This window comes from Agelaius phoeniceus, chromosome 3, assembly GCF_051311805.1.
Source record: "Agelaius phoeniceus isolate bAgePho1 chromosome 3, bAgePho1.hap1, whole genome shotgun sequence".
NCBI classification, from domain to species: Eukaryota; Metazoa; Chordata; class Aves; order Passeriformes; family Icteridae; genus Agelaius; species Agelaius phoeniceus.
In genome coordinates, this window is record NC_135267.1 from 103,494,181 (window position 1) to 103,514,133 (window position 19,953).

Sequence of the window (19,953 nt, forward strand, 5' to 3'; positions counted from 1 at the left end):
CTGGTGTTCCTGGTGGCTCTCCAATCCCTCTGCTTGCCAAAAGGCACCACAGACCCTTCATCCCTCCCGCACCAGTTCACTCCACTAGCAACACATCCCTGGCACCCCAGCCCAGCCACAGGGCAGCCATCCTCACCTCTGCCAGCCTCTCCAGACTCCTGGCACTAGGTATCCTCCACTGGGTAAAAGACAAGGACTGGAAGAAGGGGAGCAGTGATGCCTCTGCTGCTTGGCTGGGGGAGCAGAGCTCAGGGACATAGCCCAGAGCAGAGACATGGCATGGCAGAGGCTCACCTCCTTTTCCAGGGGTTAGATACTAAGCAGTCAGGTCACTTGGGCTCCCTTTGTCCTGTGCAGTGGGAAGGAACAGGGAGAGAGCTGGATAAGCCCCCAGCTGCCTATCCTCTCCTCTTAGACAGCTGTGCTCCACACCACCCCCAAACACAGGGATGCCTCTGCCCAGCTGGGGAGCTGTGTTCTCCTGTCTGGCTGCTCCTGGAGCATTTCCCAGCTTAGCACTGTAATGTTCCCACCCACAGCTCCTTCAGTGCCTGGGAGCTGCAGAAAGAGAGGAGAACCAGTGCCAGGCCCTGCTGCTCCCCCAGCCCAAGGGCAGATGTGCCTGCACAGCCTTGCCCTGTGTGAAAGGACACAGGGGCAGGACAAATGCCCATGGTAGGGCAGGACAGAGGTGCTGCCCGAGCCACGGCTCCCTCTGAGCTGCCATGGCAGAACAGCAGCTTTTACCCTTCCCAGCTGGGGAAAAGGTGACGAGGGGATGTAGGACACGGAACTGCCAGGGAGTTGTCCCCATCAACTCCCTGCCAGGGGAGGCAGAGATCATTCCCACAGTGGTGTGTGCATGGCTGGGAACCTCTCCTGCCCTACTATGGGGTGCAGCAACACAACTAATCCAGAAGTGGCACTGCAAGAGCTGGTGGGGCAGATGAGAATGATGGAGATCCCATCCTCATCACTACCGTCCTCCTGCTCTTCCTCTTCTTCCTCTGCCACTGCCTCCTTCCTGCTGCTCAGCACCCACAGCTGGCCCAGGGCCAAGCAGAGCTGTGGGTGCAGGGAGGAGGGCCAAGAAGTGAGCTGCAGGTGGCCTCCCTGGTGGCACAGCCCTGGTGTCAGTGTTGGGATGGACACTGGTGCATACAGCACTAAGGTGCTGGGACTTATGCCAGGGAATCTCTGCCCTGTCCCAGAGCCAGGGATGGCACCCTACTGGTGGGTCATGATGAGACTGAGACCCAGGGTCATTAAAACTGAAAAGTAAGGGATTAGGCTTCACATGTTGAGCAAGTTGATCTAGTGGGCTCTGAAATAAGAAGAGCTGGGGGAAAGCAAGGGTCTGTCCAAAGCATTTGCAGCCAGAGAAATGCCAGCTTCTTGGATGAGCTTTGAATCAGCTCACCTGTATGAGCCTAAACACAGCACAGAAGTGGCTTTTTTTGTATAAACTCTATTATTTAACTAATCCTTCAGCAATTGCCCTGAAGTTCCTTCCTCAACGCTTCTGTAGAGAAAAGATCATGGTTCCCTTTTCTAGCATTGCGCCTGCAATTACACTCTGTGGCAGTACAATTATGGAGGCATTACACTGTGGTTCTGCTCCACAATATCTGTATATTAACATTAATTTGATATAAGCACAAGAATAACTGCACGACAGAATAATTGCACTCTAATGATTATATAGTTAAAGTACCTGGATTATAAAAATATACATGCATTAAGTATCAAACTAAAGAGATAATAATAAGTCATTAATTCATATAGGCAACTTCCAGAAATATGAATGAGTTATGATTAGCTATCCTAAGGCACAGCACTAATGTAATTACAGTAATTAAATTGTATTTATGAAGGGTAAAAAAGGGGAAACTGTTGCATGAACCTTTCTTAAGGCTGTTGCTTTCAGGCAGAAATGGAAGAATTTTGATCCGTTTTTTAGAATGACTTATACTCTAAGATTTCTCCCCCCCTAGTTCTCGCTTCTCATATTTTTTTTCTCCTTTCTCTACAGGGGAAAGACATACAGGGTTGTTTTATGGACGTCAGCCTTTAAGGAGGTAAGGAAGGAAGCCAGGAAGGAAAGAAAGGAAAGGAAGAGAGGAAAAGGAAGGATGGGGAGGACAGAGGAAAGGTAAGGAAGGGAAGGGAAGCAAGGAAGAAAAGCGGACAGGTATGTCCATCATTGCCTGCACAGAGAGAAGAGGCGGGGAACGGGACCCCAGAGCCTCCCGCAACACGGGGGTGGCAGCCGGGCTCGGCGCCCGGTGCCCGCCCCCAGCCCCTCTGGGCCATGTGGAGGTGCGGCTCCAGCCGTGCTCTTGCCAGGTCCCCCCCTGCGGGCAGCAAGCGGCCGCTGCCCACCCCCGCGTGTCCCGGCCCGGTCCCGGGGGCCGCACAGCCCGACCCGGCTCCCGCGCCCGCCGGGCCATTTTTCTCCTCAATGAACGCTCCGCCCGCCCCGCCCCCGTTCATTTGCATAATGAGGGCTACCGGGGACGCCATTGGCTGCTGGGGGGCGCGCTCGGCCGTGACGTCAGCGCTGGCTGGGTAATGCCTGCGTTGTGGCGGGTAGTTGGAGCCGGCAAAGCCCGCGCAGCGCCGGCCCCGGGCGGAGCGGCCGCCGGCGGCCCCGAGCTCCCTGCGCAGAGCGCCGCGCCGGTATCGCGCTCCCCGGCGCCGCTCCGCGGGCGCGGGACGGGGCGCTGCCGGCCTCCCGCGGGTCATGGCTGGGGACAGGCTGCCCGCCCGCCTCCTGGCCGCCGCCTGCCTCGCCTTGAGCTTGGCCCCGGGGGCGGCGGGACCGCGGGACACCCCCGGCCTCTCGCGGCTGCAGAGGAGGAGCCTGGCGATGGACTTCGTCGTGCCCTCGCTGTTTCGCACCTACGTGCGGGAGCTGGTGCTGGGGCCGCCGGGGCGCGCCGCGGCGCGGTGCCGCCTGCGCCTGGACTGCGCGCCCCTGCTCCGCGCCGCCCGCGGGGCGCTGCCGCGGGCCGAGCCGCCCGCCGCCCCCGCCGGGCCCTCCGCGGCCGGGCGGCGGCTGCGGCGCGCCAAGCAGCTGGTGCTGGAGGTGGGCGAGGGCACCGTGCGGGACGGCTGCGCCGGGGAGCCGCCGCCGGGCTCCGGCGGGGCGTACCTGGAGTTCAACCTCACCGAGCTCTTCGCCTGGTGGCTCCGCGCCGGCGACGGGCGGCTGCGGGTGCGGCTGATGCCCGAGCGCCGCGGCGCCCTCCCGGGCAGCGAGCGAGGGCTGTCGGCGGCCATCCGCGCCGCCCGCCCCCGCCTCCTCTTCCACGTCTCCGCGGCAGGTGAGCCGTGCGTTGCATGCCGCGCACCGCGCCGGGCAGCGCCCCTCGCCCGCTCCGCGCAGCGCCCGCCGTGCCCCGGCGGTGCCGTGCGCCCTCCCCGCGGCCAGCGCCCCGCACCGTCCCGGGCACTGACAGCCCCGCCGATGCGGGAAGCGATGCTGCTCCCCCCAGCAGTCGCGCCTTCCCCTCACGGCTTGTCCCTAAGGGCTGCGCTTTACCGGTGCGAAATGTATCGAAGCGCTTTGGTGGGGCCAGGAGGACTGTTTTGAAAGTGATGAGGGATTTTTGTGAAACGCCAGGAGTTCCTATGTGCTAGAAAGCCGCAAGGAAGACCTAGAAGGTTAAAGTGTCATTAGTCGAAGGACAGCAAGATCAGGTTCTTTGAAACTTAAAAAATATCGTCCTAAAAAGGGATGTTTCCTCAAAGTGTTGCGAGGGTTTTCAAGGTTAAGTGCCAACACACCAGGGAACAGCACAAACATCTCCAAAGCTGGGTCTGGCTCCCGATTTTGTGCATTAATGCTACTATCTCTGTTACTGGATATTGATATTAATATTATTACTCTTTAGACATTAAATATAAGGGCTGATTGACATTTTAAAACCCCGAAGGATCCTTAGTGAGCTGCATTCTATCAGCTACAGTGCAAGAAGTTGTACATCTGAGAAGGCTCATGCAGCACTGGTACTTGTGTGAAGAGAGAACCTGGCTTAGAATTTTGATTCTGGTGGGTGGTGATTGGCAGCCATGGTTTGGGGCAGCTCCTTTATCTCAAATCAGGACTCTGTTATGGGCCAGTGATCAAGAGAAATTTCCATTCTGTGTGTGCGTTGTATCTTTAACAGAAGCTGTGATTCAGCCTTTCCTACTAGAAGAATATAATACCTAGAGGACTGCAGGTCCAAATAATTTGTCACAGTGAGTTAAGTCAGGTACCTTTTATGAAGCTTTGTAGAAGTCAATGGTGTGTCCCTGAGTAGCCACCTACTTAATGGACCACAGAATACACTTCAATAAATTCACAAGAGGAGGGAGAAGTCACTGCTGGGCTTTGAATACAAAGTTGGAGCAACTGATTTTTGATGCTCATCTGAAAAGATGGGATAGCCATCTGAAGAACTACAAATGGAACCCATCTCCTTCCTTGCTGCCTGAAATGAAAATCAAAGCTGACTGTCAGAGTAGGCTGTGTGTGAGTAAGTCCTGCAGCTGTGGCAAAAGCCAGGTTAGCTCTTCCTGTGTTGGATGTGGCAGGGATAGCACAGAGGTGCTGTCCACCACAAGGTGGCTAGGTGAGGCCAACACCCCCCTTGCTACATTGCCATAAAGAAAGAATAATTAAAAATTAAAGACACCAAAGCCTCCTGTCTCCTTTTTTTTATGTTTGGGGAATTTGTTGTGATTACCACTTGTTTCAATTTACAGATCTCCTCGGGCAGTGAAGCCTTAGTTGCAAATGCCATTTTTACTCAGGTACTTGCAGCAATGATGGAGCTTGAGGACATGCATTTGTCTTCATAGAGGATGAAGGTGTGTTTTTAACCTGAGGGAAGGGCATACATAAGAACTAGCAGGTTCTCTGATGTGAATACAATGCAGGTGGAGCTTTAACCAAAGCTATTCAAACTCACAGGCTTTATTTTGTCTGTTGGTTCACTGTTGAGGAGAAATGCATGTTTTTCCAGATCAGTAGGAAGGTATGCCCCTGTAAAATCATGTTGGAGAGAAAGCTCTGCTGTTCTTACTGCAACACAGTCATGCAAAGTCAATCACAGAGGAGGCAGGAAAAAGAGGAGAAGAGGGAAGGAATATGGACCTCCTTTACCTATATGGAAGTGCTAACTTCTCCTTGCAGCTGTTCATAATCTGTAAAAATCTTGGTCTCTTTCTGAATTGCACTTCTGCTTTTTCAGCAGTGACTCCTCAGCATAGTTACACTGTTTATGGCTTTGCCCTGCTTTTGTAACGTGGGTTTGTTTAACAACATTAGGAAATCCATTCCTCCTGCTTTGCTAAGGTGCTGCCTGTGTGAACACCATGTGTCACTGCCAGCCTTCAATTGGTGCTGTGCAGCCCTGCCGACAGCAGGATGTGCTGACACAGTGATAACAGCACACACAGCCTCCACCAGCCTGTCAGATTCCTGCAGTTATTGACACCATTGCAGCTAATGTGCACAGGGCTTAACTAAAGCCCTTCCTAAGGCAACTGAGCCTTTCCTTCATTGCTTAAGCTAATTGGAAATGGATTTCAAACAATCCTCCCATCAACAATGGAAAACTGCTTCACTTTTGTTGGCATACAGGGCTTTTGTTTTTCCTCTTGTCTGCTGGAGATGTACAGGGTTGCAGTACTTCCCAGAAAAATGTATAATTACCTTGCTAAATTATTTTCACCACATTATCCTCCATGTGAATGGAGTATGAATTATATTTTAGGGTGAGGAAAAATGGCAAAGGGATGAAGTCACACTGACCTTAGAGGTGACAACAGAGTCCTGTAAATAATGCTTTATTGTCTTTAACTTACACTTTCATTTGCTGGCTCAAAGAAAAAATTAACTGGAGTGAACCCTTTCCTTTTTTAACAGCATGCTTGTACAAAGCATAAAACACTTTGTCTCAGTCTGTTACTGAACAATTAGTAAAGGATGTACTTATGGGCAGCTGTTGTTCAACAGACAAGCCATAAATTTGAATTTCTACAGGGCTCTTCTGCAAGTATTCTTGATGCCAGATTTCTCTCACACTCTTCCTTGTGGGAACAGAGCATCCTGCAAGAAGCTTCCATTTAGAGAAACTGCATGGAACTTTCATTCAGTTGGAATAGGACCAAACCTCAGCCCATCTACCATTTCTGTGTCAGACTGGCCTTTTCAAAATTTGGTACAAGACAGTTTTCCTCTCTTGGAAATGCTTTCAGACTTAGTACTGTTTTCTTAGCCTTCTCCCAGTGCTTCTCTGAAACAAAAAAAAAAAAAAATTCAATTAATTTGAATCTTTTCTGTATGAAAGACACACAACAAGAAATGCAGAGGAAGGGAGAAAGAAGCTTGGACAGGAGTGCAGTGCTGCAGATCTCCTGGATTTGAGGTCCAGATCTCTTCTCAACCACCAGGTTGCTGTTGACTTTGCTCTCATTGTCTGTGGTTTTGACTAGAAACTCTGCTCTGCCTGCAAGGAAACCTTTCCCAAAAGAATCTAATGAAAACCAGTACATTGCCATGGGGAACGGAACAGCCAGGTGAACATTACTGTCAGGAGATCTTCAGGCTGGCTGTAGTTCTGCTCTTACAGGATTTACTGTATAGTGTTGAACCACAGTGTGTCTCTGTAGCAGTGTACTGTGGACAGGTTATTGAGCTTTCTTGGGGGAAATAATCCAAGAGCTCTTCCATTCTAACCCTGCACTGGTATTTGGATTTTTTTCGTGTTAACCTCACAGGTAACCAGTTCTCTCCCTATAGGGCACCTGAGCCACAAATGTTGCTAAATAGATTTCTTGTGAGTTTACCCAGGAAATTTAATAAGCTGAAATGGCCATAAAATAACTTCCCATGAAAATTAATTGCTACTTACATATGCAGAGGTGGGAAGCGTATGTTAAGAAGGGGCATACAGGGTTGAAAAGGAGTCATTCTTCCCTCTAAAGGTCAATGTACTTTCATTCATGAAATAGATTTAACATTCCAATTATATTTTTTAAATAGCAATGCATAACTTTTCATCCTCTGGCTAGGCGAAATATTACTCCTGCACTGTGGCCTTCATCTAAAATTTTATTAACTTGCCACATGTATTCTCCCTGAAATTGTCTGCATTCACTACATACCAATGCTATTATAATGCTGAGGCAATTAGGCTTTACATCTTTAGGGGACTGCTACTGTACACCTGAACTCATTTGCAGGAGGAACCCTTTGCCTGAAGATTAGAAAGAACTTCAGACTAGATAAAAATGTGGGTTTGAAACTGGACTTGTTGTAAATGAAAATCAGAGCTCCAAGCTGAAATCTGACTGTGCTGAAGTCTACAGAATTATTTCTGTGTATTTTAGAGATACCAGCATTTAATCAAGGTCTCTTAGTTATATTTTTCATTGTATTTTGGTTTTGTTTTGCTGCCTTCAAAGGATACCATTTACAGTTGTGTCATACTGAGCAGAAGACTTGGTAAAAGATATTGGTCACTTGGCAGTTGCTCTCTGGTTTTCTCTCACCCTCAGCTGTGTGCCACACCTGAGATCTGATCTTGCTCTTCTGATAAAGCAGTGGCAGAACTTGCTTGATAAGACTGAGGCACTGCCATCAGGCTTCTGAAAGGTTTCTGCTGTAGTGCAAGTGGCTTTGCTCTTTGCTGGGGTTTTGTGCTTTGCCTTGTCTATCAGGCCAGCTTTGCCAGTCCAAAGCTTAAAGACAGCATGAGTTGCACTTGAGTTTACTCTGGACGTGAACTAGTGCAAATCAAGGCTTTCCTCTTCTACCCTTGGGTTGTCAGTGGTAGCAGTGGGTTGCCTGTGGATTACCAGTTGCTAAATCAGTGAATCATGTGAGTGCTTAGAAGCATCTTTCTCAGACTTTCCTGCCTTACTAGGTATATAGCATGTGCCTCTAGACCTCCAGCCATTGGTGCTCTCCAGAAATGTGGATATAGTCAGTTCGCTATAGTGAACTCTTCTTGAACTGGAAATGCTTCTTGAAGAGGAAACTGTCTAGTGATGGGCTTTGCCTGGCTTTGTGGGCAGTATGATCCTTGATCCTACTGCTGTCCTGCTTGTTCCTGTCCAAGTCACTTTCCCACTCCATCAGCACTGAGAAAACTCATGGCTTATGAATCTTTAGACTCATGATGCTTTGTCCACGTTGACCACAAAAATTAAGCTTGCAAAGCCATGAGGCTTTCACAGTAAAGCCACCGGGATTTGCAAATTTGTTGCTGATTATTTGACAGAAAATGTTAGAAATTATGCTCAGTCTTTGAGTGGTTCACGGAAAGTGTGATGTGATCACATGGTTTTGTTTTCCCAGAGTTATGTGGTGTTGCTGATCCTCATCGGGAGCCAGGATTATGCACAATGTGTTTATGATTTCTAGATCTGTTTTCTGCAAATTTTGTTTACTTTTAGGCTTATTGTTCTTATGAATGTTCTTATTCATAAGCATGTTCAGTAAAATAGCCATAAACAAACACCAAAAGGGGCACAAGTAACAATTTATTATGTTTGAATGAACATTTATGGCACATTGAAAAAATATGTTTTCTCTAAACTTGCTATGCTTTTATTTCCACATCCTTAAAAACAGGGAATAAATATCTACAGTAAAGAAGTGCACAGGGAAACTTAAGTGCTTTATTATACAAAAGCAGAGACATTCTTCAAAATCAAAGGCAGTTCTGCAGTGTCTGAGTGAATTGGATCCTGAAGTAATCTGGTCATTTGGTTCACTGCACATCTCATCCAAACATTACATGATAGGAAATAAAATGTGTGTTTCTGATAATGTTTGTGAATTAGCCAAAAGAAGTAGAAGAGTTGAAAGGAGACTGGCAGGATTGAGCACTTACAAAGTTCCCAACTAAGTGAGTCTTGTCTTAATAAAGAAGATCTCACCTTTTGGATACATCAGTGCTAACTCCATTGGAGTGATGGTGTTTTGAGAACCCAAGTTGCTTCCCAAACAGCAGCAAATTCCACACTGTGCCTGGACATTTCCTGTCTAATTGTCACACCAAAGCATCCTCTTGGGCTACTCAGAACTAGGGTACTGAGACTAGGAGATGTATGGTTTTGGCACAAGTGATTTACCTAATAGCAAACACCAATTCAGGTTGCCTGCTTTCCAGATCTCTTTTATCTACTGAGCAACAGCATCCGTTTCCTGGGAAGCCACTTCTGAGCACAACACGGTTGCTGAGACTGCAGTGCTGGGCTGAGAAAGGTCCTTTATGAAATGTGCCACATTTGTCTTGCTTCTTTAATTCAGAAAGATTTGGTTGGAGAAAAATGTCATGGAAGCATAAATGCAGATTTGATAAGTCTGACCTTTCTTTTCTTGTGAACAATAAATGTCAGAAAGCTTAAAATGACAAGTTGGAATGGCTGGAGGTTATTTATGTGTTTAAATATTTAGGCAAGAAACACATTTTGAGACTAAAGTCTAATTTACATGAGTATTTTGATTTATGACTGAGATGGCCGAGTAGCTTCATGGTTGTCACTATCTTGCTGAGCATGGCTACTCAGAAATTCCCTGTGGCAGCATAGGTAGGACTGAGATAACTCTACTTGCAGAAGCTGTGAACTCTGTCAGCTGTAGTGAAGGAGAATCATCTTCCCTCATTAGTCAAGCAGGATCTGTGAAGTGGTTGAATGTTCTAAGTGTACCCAGTAGACAGAGCTGGTGGCTGGCTTCAAACTGACTTCAGACAAGTTTCTAACAGCTGGCATTTCTTTGGCCAAAGAACTTCAGTAGGTAGCTGCAAGAACTGAGTTCTAGTTTGACTTCCAACTTAATTACTGTGCAGTACACAGCTCTGCCATTGACATCTTGTGTGAGATAAAACACTTCCCTTTGTGGTGGTCACTTCCTTTGCAAAGCAAGGGTAGTTTTGACTGCTTTTGAACTCTGTTGGTAGATGGTGGGTTTTTTTTTGTGGATTAATAATGCTTTTATTTTCTAAGAACCTGAATAAAGGCAGTAAGGTGCAGTCTGAACTCTCAGCTTTTTAAGGGAAAAGCTAAAAGAGCCGGTGTACCATATTGATTTGTTCCCACCTCTGCACTGCTAATAGTCAAAGGACTGCTATTTCCTGCATTTCAGTTTTAGCAAACTTAGAGTTTTGGTTGATGCTACAAGAAAATCAGTTTCTCTCTTATTTTGAAATAAGTTGAGCCCTACCTTTGACTGTTAAAACACCACCTGTCTTGAAGCCAAATTTGACATCTGATACAGATGTCAAATTTATATTTGAAACTTGAATACTTTGTGAGTCTTTGACCAAGATTATTTGTACCTCACCATAAGTGCGAGCGGGATGGGCTGTGGCCAGCTACTCATGTGCTTTTGGCAGCTGCAGCTGGGCACCATCTCCATGTGCAGTGAGGAGCTGCAGGTGTTGGCTGCTGCTGGCTAATGGGGACTGCTGAGCAAACCAAGCACTGTTTGTCCTGCCTGGGAAGGGAGAATGTTGTGGAGGCAGTGAGAGAGAGAAAGTTTATCCTTTATGGTTTCTTACTTAAGATATCAGACATTTGCACAGAATGGGGCATTTGAGATAGTTTAAAACTTTAGTGGATTACCTGATTCTTCCTGGATTACAGATGGCAAAGTGGAGATAGTAGGCTGAAGCCTTTCAGCTAGATGGTTCTAGAAATATGGGGCATCCCCTTTGCAACTTATCTCCTTTACCACTCTTCAGCTCAGTTTGCAAATCTCAAGAGTTTCCACTGGTATTCCAATGTTTACACCAAGGCAGAAGAACTACCTTTCCTGCTGAAACAAGGGTGTATACTGAATCTATTTTTGGACTGGGATTTCCCTGCAGTAATGTACTGTGAAGAAAGAGGTGGAGGCTCTTTCTGCAAGCTTCTCCCCATTTCCTTACTGACTACTCTTGCTGGTCTCATGTCTTACAAAACCTGGTGATGAAAGAAAACCTTGACTCTATCCTCAAGTTACAAGCTGGGCAAAGGGAGAGAAGGCTGTAAGGCAAAGAGCAGAGAACATCTGGGTGGTGAGTGCAGGGGGAAAAAGCAGGATCCTGCTGTGTGAAGGTGGGAGTACAGAGGGAGATGTTCATGTGTGGATTCTTCTGCTATTTAGTTCTAGATGTCTGTTAGGAAGAGAAAACTAGTCTTGGTAGACATGCTGGAAATGGTGATTTTCATATGTCATACTCCTTCTAAGAATTTTATGTTATTGAAGTTTTCTTTCCAGCTCAGTTTTGAAAGCTGGTGTGGTTCTTTGGAACATGGTTGCTGTAGGGCTTGTGACATGCAGCTGAATATCTGTGACTTCGCTTACTAGAAATCTGTGGTGATGCTTGAGAGCTCTGCAAGTTGCAGCAGACCTCTAATTGCAGCTTGTACATTGGCATTCTCCTGCTGTTTCTGCTGGCCCATTGAGTAACGAGTTGTCTCGGATGCATCAGAGTGCCTGGGCTTTTTATAGCCTCTTTCGTGTTGGATTCTCAAACCACTTTAAGCCTTATCACCCTAGTGACAATGCTAAGCATTATTATATCTATTTTACAGAGAGATCATAGAAGCCAGGGATGGAAAAAGCATTATTTGATTATGTTAGACTGCAAGTGCTGAATAGAATTTTCTCATATAGGATATACTATACAAGGAAGTCTCTCTTTCTTTGCTTCAGCCAAAAGGCCAAGAAAGAACAAGAAATTGGAGTTGAGACGCTCTCTAGCTTGCTGGAAATACTGCAGCAGGTATTGGCAAAACTGTCTGAGTCTCCTCTGCTCCACACCGTGTTTGTGACACTCCTCTTAAAATAAATCTGGTTTTGTCACATTCTGCACCTTTTAAAATACTGTTTTCTTCTTAGTTTTGGGATCATCTGTGATCTGCTGAGCCTCTTCCTATCTTCAGACATCACCCCGTGGCCTTACCCTTTGTAGGGCAGTGTATGTCAGCATTATAGACCATGATGCAATGGTTATTTCCAAGGGCTGTTTCATTATTGATGCTAATTAAACTTGAAACTAATGAGAAAGGATTACTTTTCAGGGCTGGAGAGGAGGCCAGAATAGTTATTATAGGTTAATTATTCTTCTAAAATACTCGTTTTAAGTAACAATTCATTTTGTCAACTTTTTTCTTACATTGTACAAGAGCCTTGTTTGAAGAGGTTTCAAAATATAATTGCTGCACTGACCTCATCTAGCTCTCAATCAGTAATCTCCTTCCATCAGCAAAAGGTTAATAAAATCTTTAAGGAAAGGAATTTTGCACCTTATCTATGTGTAGACGATTTAGAATAGGTCTCCCTGCTAGTATTTCCTATTTCCCTTCTGCATGATTTCTCTGGCATACTTTTAGATGTGAAAAATGTTGCATTCCATAAAGCTTCCAAATTTAATGGTTGTTTTGCAAAGTGGGTGCATTACAGAGGCAGGGAGTGAATCTACCTGGGGCTGGCTGAGAATTGGCACATAAGTCAGAACACACTTCTTTGTTCTCAAAGATCTACAGCCTGTGGTGAACCTTTAAAAATCTGTCCTCACTTTGCAGGACACTGGGGTGTCCATAACATGATTGGTATTTGCTAAGTAACCAAGGGAGGAGATGAGACTTGTTTTACATGGGAGCCAAGGTCTCTTTCTGGCTAGGAAGCACTGTGGCTTTTGAAGGGGAGGACACATGCTGGTCCACTTTGTGCCTCCCCAGCTAATATACTGAACCTTTCTTCTTCCTGGCTCTTCGTAGAGATGAGTGATGGCTTCAGATTGTTGCAATATTGTGCTACAAAAAGGGTGAAGGAGAGCTGCATTAGTGATATTGTGAGTGCTGAAAGCTGAATAAAATCACAGAATTATGTAAATTGGAAAAAATTTCTAAGATCACCAAATCCAACTCTTTACCCAGGACTGCCAAGTCCACTACAACACCAGGTCCTTAAGTGTCACATCTACACATTTTTTGACCACTTTCAGGGATGGTGATTCCACCATTCCCTTGGCAGCCAGTTCTAATGTTTGATAATCCTATCTGTGAAGAGAGTTTTACTAATATCCAATCTAAACCTCCCCTGGCACAACTTAAGGCCATTTCCTCTTGATCTGTTGTTACCTTGGAAAAAAGACTGACCCTTACCTGGCTACACCCTCCTTTAAGGTGGTTGTAGGGAGTGATAAAGTCAACCCTGAGCTTTCTCTTCTCCAGGCTGAGCCCCCCAGCTCCCTCAGCTGCTTCTCATCAGACTTGTGATCCAGACCCTTGTTCAGCTCTGTTGTCCTCTTCTGGAGCCTCTCCAGCACCTCAGTGTGTTTCCCATAGTGAGGAGCCCAGAACTGGACACAGCACTGGAGGTGTGGCCTCACCATTGCCAAGTGCAGGGGCACAATCCCTGCCCTGGTCCTGATGGCCACACTCTTGCTGATACAGGCCAGGGTGCCGCTGGCCTTCTTGGCCACCTCTGGAACAGGTCCTTTTCCTCTGGACAGCTTTCCAGCTGCACTTCTGTAATGCAGCACTGCAGGGGGTTGTTGTGACCCAAGAGTTGTGACCTGACACTTCACCTTGCTGATCCTCCTATAGCTGGTCTGGGCCCATCAGTCCAGACTATCCAGATCCTCTGGATTTGTGGACAGGAAGGAAAGCAATCTTTATTAGCTGTAAATGTTAGGTCAGCTTATGTGAGCCATTGACTATGGCCTGGTGCTTTCTGTCAGGGCACCTGCTTTGCATCTTGTATTAATGTGAGGGCTGTGAAGGAAGCACCTGTGGATGAAGGCGGTGCTGAAAGCATCAAGGCCCCAAATGGAACATGGGATGCTGTGGATTTATGAAAGCCCTTGCCTACCTGTTCCACATTTCAATCTGTCTTAAAAGGGCAGCATTCACCAGGCCTGAGTTCAAGAAAAGAGTTACATCCTCCATCTGAGTGCTGGTATCAAGTTCAAAGATAAAACACCCTCTGAGTAATCACTCTTGCCACTGGGCTCTGCTTAGGCCAGCTCATAGGATTTGGGATAATATTTGAAGTGCTGAGTCCCTTTTGCGATTAAGGTTTTAAATCACACAAAGATTGATCAAAAGCTCAGTGTTTCCTTCTTTGCCTTTCCAGCCTACTGTCCTTTATCTCTTGAAACAAAGCAGCATTAACTTTTAAGATCTGATTCAATAACATTTTATGGATAATAATTATGACTGATATTAAGCCTTCAGCAACCAGTCTGTACAGAGACTTAATGTATTGAGGTTTATTACCACTGTAACCTATCTTTTTACATTGGCTGTAAAGCAGGATCAACTATACTGATAAGAGGAAAGAGAAGCATCAATGAACTGTTTGCCTTTGCTTCTCTGCAGGGTGTTCGTATTGTTGCCACTTAATATTGCTGGCACGGTGGGAGTTTGCTGGTGAGGAGTTTTTGTTTACAGAGTCTGTTTGCGCAATTGCAGAATGAATGAACGAGTGAGTGCGTGAATGAGCTGCAGCAATCCTGTGCTGGGAAAAGGAATCTATTGCTGGATAAACCCTGGAGACCAATTGATCATACTCTCCCTTTTAATAACGAGTGTGAGAATGCAAAGTTTTTAGACACGAGCTCAACAGCTTTCTCTAAGGCTTATCCCAATAATGGAAGCTCTTAAATATAGAAAACTTCTTTAGACACCCATATTAGTGATTTTTTCCCCCAGAAGTTTCCCAGTTTCCTTGATCTCATCAGGATATAGTTGTATGGACACATGATCACAATGAATGGAGATGGTCCCTAAACTGAAGACCAGGCTGAGCTAAAGAAACCCCTGGTTTCTGGGTCCTTAAATGCTGTGCACAGTAGTCTAAATATAAATTACAATATGAGAAAGGAAATTCACCTTAGTTTCCATACAGGGTCTTCAAGGAAAGTTCTTCTGTTGTATTTACACTGAAAAAGTCACCTGAAGGAGCCAGGACTGGGTCCTTGCTCAGCTGAACTTCGTGATGTTCATGCATCATTAACTGTAGCTGTATTATGTAGTTGCCTTTTTTGCCTTGCTTCTCGACATAACTTTCTGTGTAAGGAAATCTACCTTCTCGGTAAGTTCAAATAAGATGCTGTCTGCTTATGTCCTTTTTGTCTTTTTGATGGGAAAGCAGAAGGGAATTCTAAAGTGCTCTGGGAGCTACATGGAGGCCTTGCTTTGACATCTCTAAATATGTGAGTAATGGGGTGCTTAGAACTGATTTTACGTGTGATGGATGCTCAACAATAAGGAATCACAAATTGTGAGCAGCAGAGCTTGGAAAGGAGAGCTGCTCAACAAGATTAATGGGAAGGGAGACCTTTAGGGTAATGAAAGACAGTTCCAGCTTGAAAACAGACAATGCCACACTAGATCGAGTCTTGAGGATTTGGGCAGTCAGGTTCCCTCTGTGCCTTTGTAGAGCCCCTTCCTAAGCAGGGAACACTGAAGAGGTGCAAGAAGAGTGTACTGTAAGTTCCCACTTCACCTGCAAGTGAGTACACTGGGGCGCCAAGGGAGCAGATTGTCCAAGGGATGTCTGTCAAGTGAGGGATTGGGCTGTTGAAGGAAAACTAGAAATTTCTTTTTGTTCTAGGAAGGGCAAACTGGTAAGAAAAGCAGGTGAGACTGCAGTAGAATGTAGCACTGCAGGGTTTATTTTACCACCATTTTCCTGTGGACAAATGACCTTAGACAAATCATGCAAGTCAAACCTAATGGGAAAAAATCCCCAACTTCTGTCTGCTTTCAATTAGATAGTAATTGTCTTATTATTAGAAGAAATATCAAGTTTAAAAGAAAACAAATATCTGTACTTAAATAATAATAAAAAAAACAGCACGTGAAAGTGTAGCTCATCCATCCCTTCCATTCTAAGTAGAAAATTGCTATTGACTCTGAATATCATGACTAAAGGACTATGAACAGGGAGCAAAATTAGCAAAATGTTAGTGGAGCTGGCTGCAGGATCATTGTTATGACTGCAACTGTTATTCTCTGTCTCTGACAAGGATAATAGTGTATGGAAATGAAGCCAGCAAATGTGTAAAATACATCTAAATATAGAGGACAAACAGCAAACAATAACTGGACCAGTAATCAGATGCCGAGGCCTTATCTGTTAGTACAGTGGCTTGAAAGATGGCAGTGCTGGTAGATAAACATTAGGAGGACTATGAAGCTGAGGATAAATAGAGCAATATCCTCTAAACAGTAAAGAGCTGAAGTATAAGACCCTGGAAAGACGTTCAGGACTTATTGCTTGAGAAAGATCCCTAAAGCTGTCAAGCAGATGTGCAGCTGGTAAGTAGATGACTTGCTGGGACGTTGACTGAAATGGTTGAAGGAATAAATCAGAGGGGATTGCATTAGTGTAACTGAAGGCAGTACATTACTTTGCTTTGAAGTATAGTGTCCTGTGGAGAAAGCAATGACTGTCATCCCATAAGAGTGATCAAACTGAGGGGAGACATGTCCCAGATTTAGGCTGCAGCATAGTCAGGGGTTTCTCTTCCCAGCACTCATAATTTTCAGGTTTTCTTGAAGGCTTTGGACTAGAGTTTGATGGGAGGCATAAGGGGCTGATCCTAAGCCTACTGAAGCCAATGACATCTCCCCATTGTACACCTGCTCCCCTCTCCTGCTCTCAGGTACAGACAGACTGGGCAAGAACCACCTTTTCTGCTATTTGCTGTTGGGCCCTCTGCTGTGAGTGCACAGGGAGACAGCACACCTCATGTTCTGTGCCAGAAGATAAAAAACAGAACTTAGGTTCAACCTGGCATTTTTGTCAGCACTTAGTCTAGGTGGAAATGCAAAAGAAGGCCTTGGTGCTACATTTAGTGGTTGGAACAGTAGTGTCCGTTTGTCTTTACACAGGTCAAATGAGCATGGGAGATACCAAGAACTTGTTCTTGAACTCTTACGGTTTTATGGAAGGGGCTTTTGGGCACAACCACTGCACTGTAGCATGTGTGTTAGCCATTAAACTCAAACTTCCTAACGTAGCCCACACCTTTGGCATCATATATCTGAGTTTTGAGTTAAATTAAAACAGTGAAGCATCAACCCAGTAAGAGGAATGATGGTGTGACAGCATCCTAGTGTAAGCAAAGGGGAAAACAGCTCTCCAGAGTTCAGTGACAGGAGGAAGGTGCTTGTCAGGCTTACCAGAATATGCCTAAAGAAATGATGGTCACCTCTTAAAATGTTTACATCCACTGTTCATTAAGCATTGCATCCTTGAAGATCCAGTTTCAAGTTCTTTACCTTTATTAAAATGAAATTATGTTTGATTTATGCCAAGGTACTGTACAGAACAAACAGACCAGGCACATCTCCAAACCTTTTTACCTTTTTCACTCTGCCTATGCTACTGTGGTCATGCCTTCAAAGTAAGGCACTTTTGAATAGTATCCCAGACTTGAAATTGTAAAGGTTAACAAATTTTCCCTTTCTGCCCCATGAAAAAGTTCTCAGTATATGATCCTAAAATTATTTAAAATACACTTTTGTCACTTAAAAGTTTGAAAATAAGTTATTTTTTTTAAATAGAGATTGGGAAGGGGGAAATGAGTCAATATCCTTTCTGAAAAGAAAGAGACAACTAAATTGAGATGTCCATCTGAAAGAAAAATGTGATTTTTACTTCAGAAGGGATAGAAAACGTCTTGTTCCTACTTCTAAAATCCTTTCTAATAGTCAAATCCATCTGCAAAGATAAAGAACTGAAGTATGATCTTGTCTCTTAACATGTCTTTTATCATCATGCTCATCTCTTTCTCCAGAAGTACTTGAGGATGGTAGAATGGAGTTCAGATTAAAATGCTCAAGGGAAGGAAAAATAATAGGAAGGTCAGACTTGTATTAAAGATTGTATTGAAGTCACATCAGCAGAATTATCAGAAGGAAGAACGGGCAAAGTACCTAAATGAAAACTCTTATCAAACTAGTTTACAGCTAACATGGAAGTGTCTTTTAGTTCAAGCTAGAATAATTCAGAACTTTTCTTTCCTAGTCTCCAAACTGGTTCATAGATTGTTTCTGTGGAGTAATATCCTGGGACACATCTGTTTTATTCATAATTCTGGTTTCATGACAAGACCAAGACTTCTTTTTTATGGGTGCACTGTGAACCATCTTAGTATAAACTTGGATTCTCTCTCAGGATTGCCACAAGAAGATAAGTTTTATGTGGCAATTTTTGAGCTGCTCCATGCATGTCTCTAGCCTGACAATGAAAGCTTGACTTTCAGGGTGGCTTTGAGAGCTTGGTACTGTCTAAAGCCTTATCACTGACCTCCCAGCCCTGGTCACTGCTTTTCTAAAGCCTCTCTCCAGAGCCTCATGGGCACTTCCATTATCCAGAAATGATCATAGCATCTCTTGAGAACAGAGTCCTGCAAGCTTTGGAAGCAATTCTGTTTTCTCTGGGTAAAACACAGGTATTTCTTGCCTCTCTGTAGCGTCTATTGTTGGTACACATTGCTGGGGTCACACACAGGGGGTTTTAGGTGTTCCTTTCAGTTCCATACCCAAGGACAGGGAAGGTACTTGACTTCTGAAGCTGCAGTTCCATGAAGGCTCTGTTCTGCAATTCACCTCATGTAAAATGTTGCAGGTAAAAGCCTCCTGAATCAGAGCCAAAGCTGGAGCAGGTGCAGCAAAGAGGTGAGTTCAGCTGTAACAACCAGCATCTCAGATGCCTTGGATGTAAAGACCTGATAAGCTTTATTTTCCAGGAAAATTGATTTGTTTTTACCATAGGCTTCTCTGTTAAGGCCTCTTTTTTCCTATCTCATCAAGCTAGGTTCTGTGTTATGATTCCATACTACAGCAAACAGGAATCCTTTCCCAAAACAGCCTCTTCCTCCAAAAAGGCTGATTACAGTGGAAGTTGGGCCTTGCTGTGACTGACAGTGTCATGACTTGATCATACACAGATCTGCCTTGATGTGACTTCCTCTGCAGGTTCCTTGCCAAGCTCTTTTTTTTTTTTATATTGCATTCTGAACAAGTAGCTCTTCTCATAAAGGTACTTCATAAAAGCAATGTGTGCAGCTCCTCTGAGTAGCACTAAATCTGTGACAAACCTAAGGGAGGTTCCTCAGAAAGGTGATAAAATACTGACTTGTCAACTATTTTGCTGGCTAAATGGGAAATGCGGCTGGCAGCTTTACCCTTTAAAGCGGAGAGAGATAAGGGCAGTTTCACTGTTTCACAGTCAGCCACAATCATCCATAAAATGAAGAGTTACTTTGTTTTTTTAAACTGATGTCTCAGTAGTGCAGGACTCCATTTTTCACTAGTATTCATGCTATTCATCCTGTGCTATTCAATAACTGAAGATATTCACTAATGAATTAAACAAATAAGATTTCACCTGTTAACCATCTTTATTGAAATACAATTTTAAAAAGTGTTTATATTTGGAGCTGCTGAGGTCAACACAAGTAAGACTGACTGACAGCCAAGAAAATGACAAATTGCTAGAGTTGAGAGAGGTGGAAAGTGAAGTTTTGTGGCAGTTCCATGGTCCTTCATGATTCTCTTTTTTCAATAAAATAATGACATTGATGAACCTTATGATGTTGCTGAAGGAAAAAGGGAATAGAAGTGAATTTGGCTTTCTCCCCGCGGCCTTGTGCTGAATGGGTTGTGCTGTAATCTGAGTCACTGGCAACCATCTCTGATACTGCAGGGAAGATGAGAGATTCTGACCTCCTCTTCTTTGATGTTGGAACACTTCATGGAGTTCACTTTGTTCTTTTCTTCTCCCTTTTGGTGTCTGATGTGATTTACTTGTTAGTGCTGATGAATGCGTGCTGCTACCCCAGTGAAACCCAGCAGTGAGTCACAGCCTGGTGCCTGCCAGGTCAGTGCTTGGCCATGGGTGACAAAGGGTGGCAGTGACACCCCCCAGGTCACTGCAGCCCTCAT

At 45.1% G+C, this 19,953-nt stretch overlaps 1 protein-coding gene across 3 annotated transcripts in view; it reads left to right on the plus strand.

The window, feature by feature from the left end:
• Positions 1-2,590: 2,590 nt before the first annotated feature.
• Positions 2,591-19,953, plus strand: part of ALK (ALK receptor tyrosine kinase) — a 307,302-nt gene continuing 289,939 nt past the window's right edge. For all 3 annotated transcript variants that reach the window (XR_013181530.1, XM_077176040.1, XM_077176041.1), the window contains exon 1: positions 2,591-3,326. Coding sequence is in view for 2 of the 3 variants with exons in the window: in XM_077176040.1 (XP_077032155.1) it covers positions 2,744-3,326 (583 nt within the window). In the remaining variant the exon portion in view is untranslated. The remainder of the gene's footprint in view (positions 3,327-19,953) is intronic.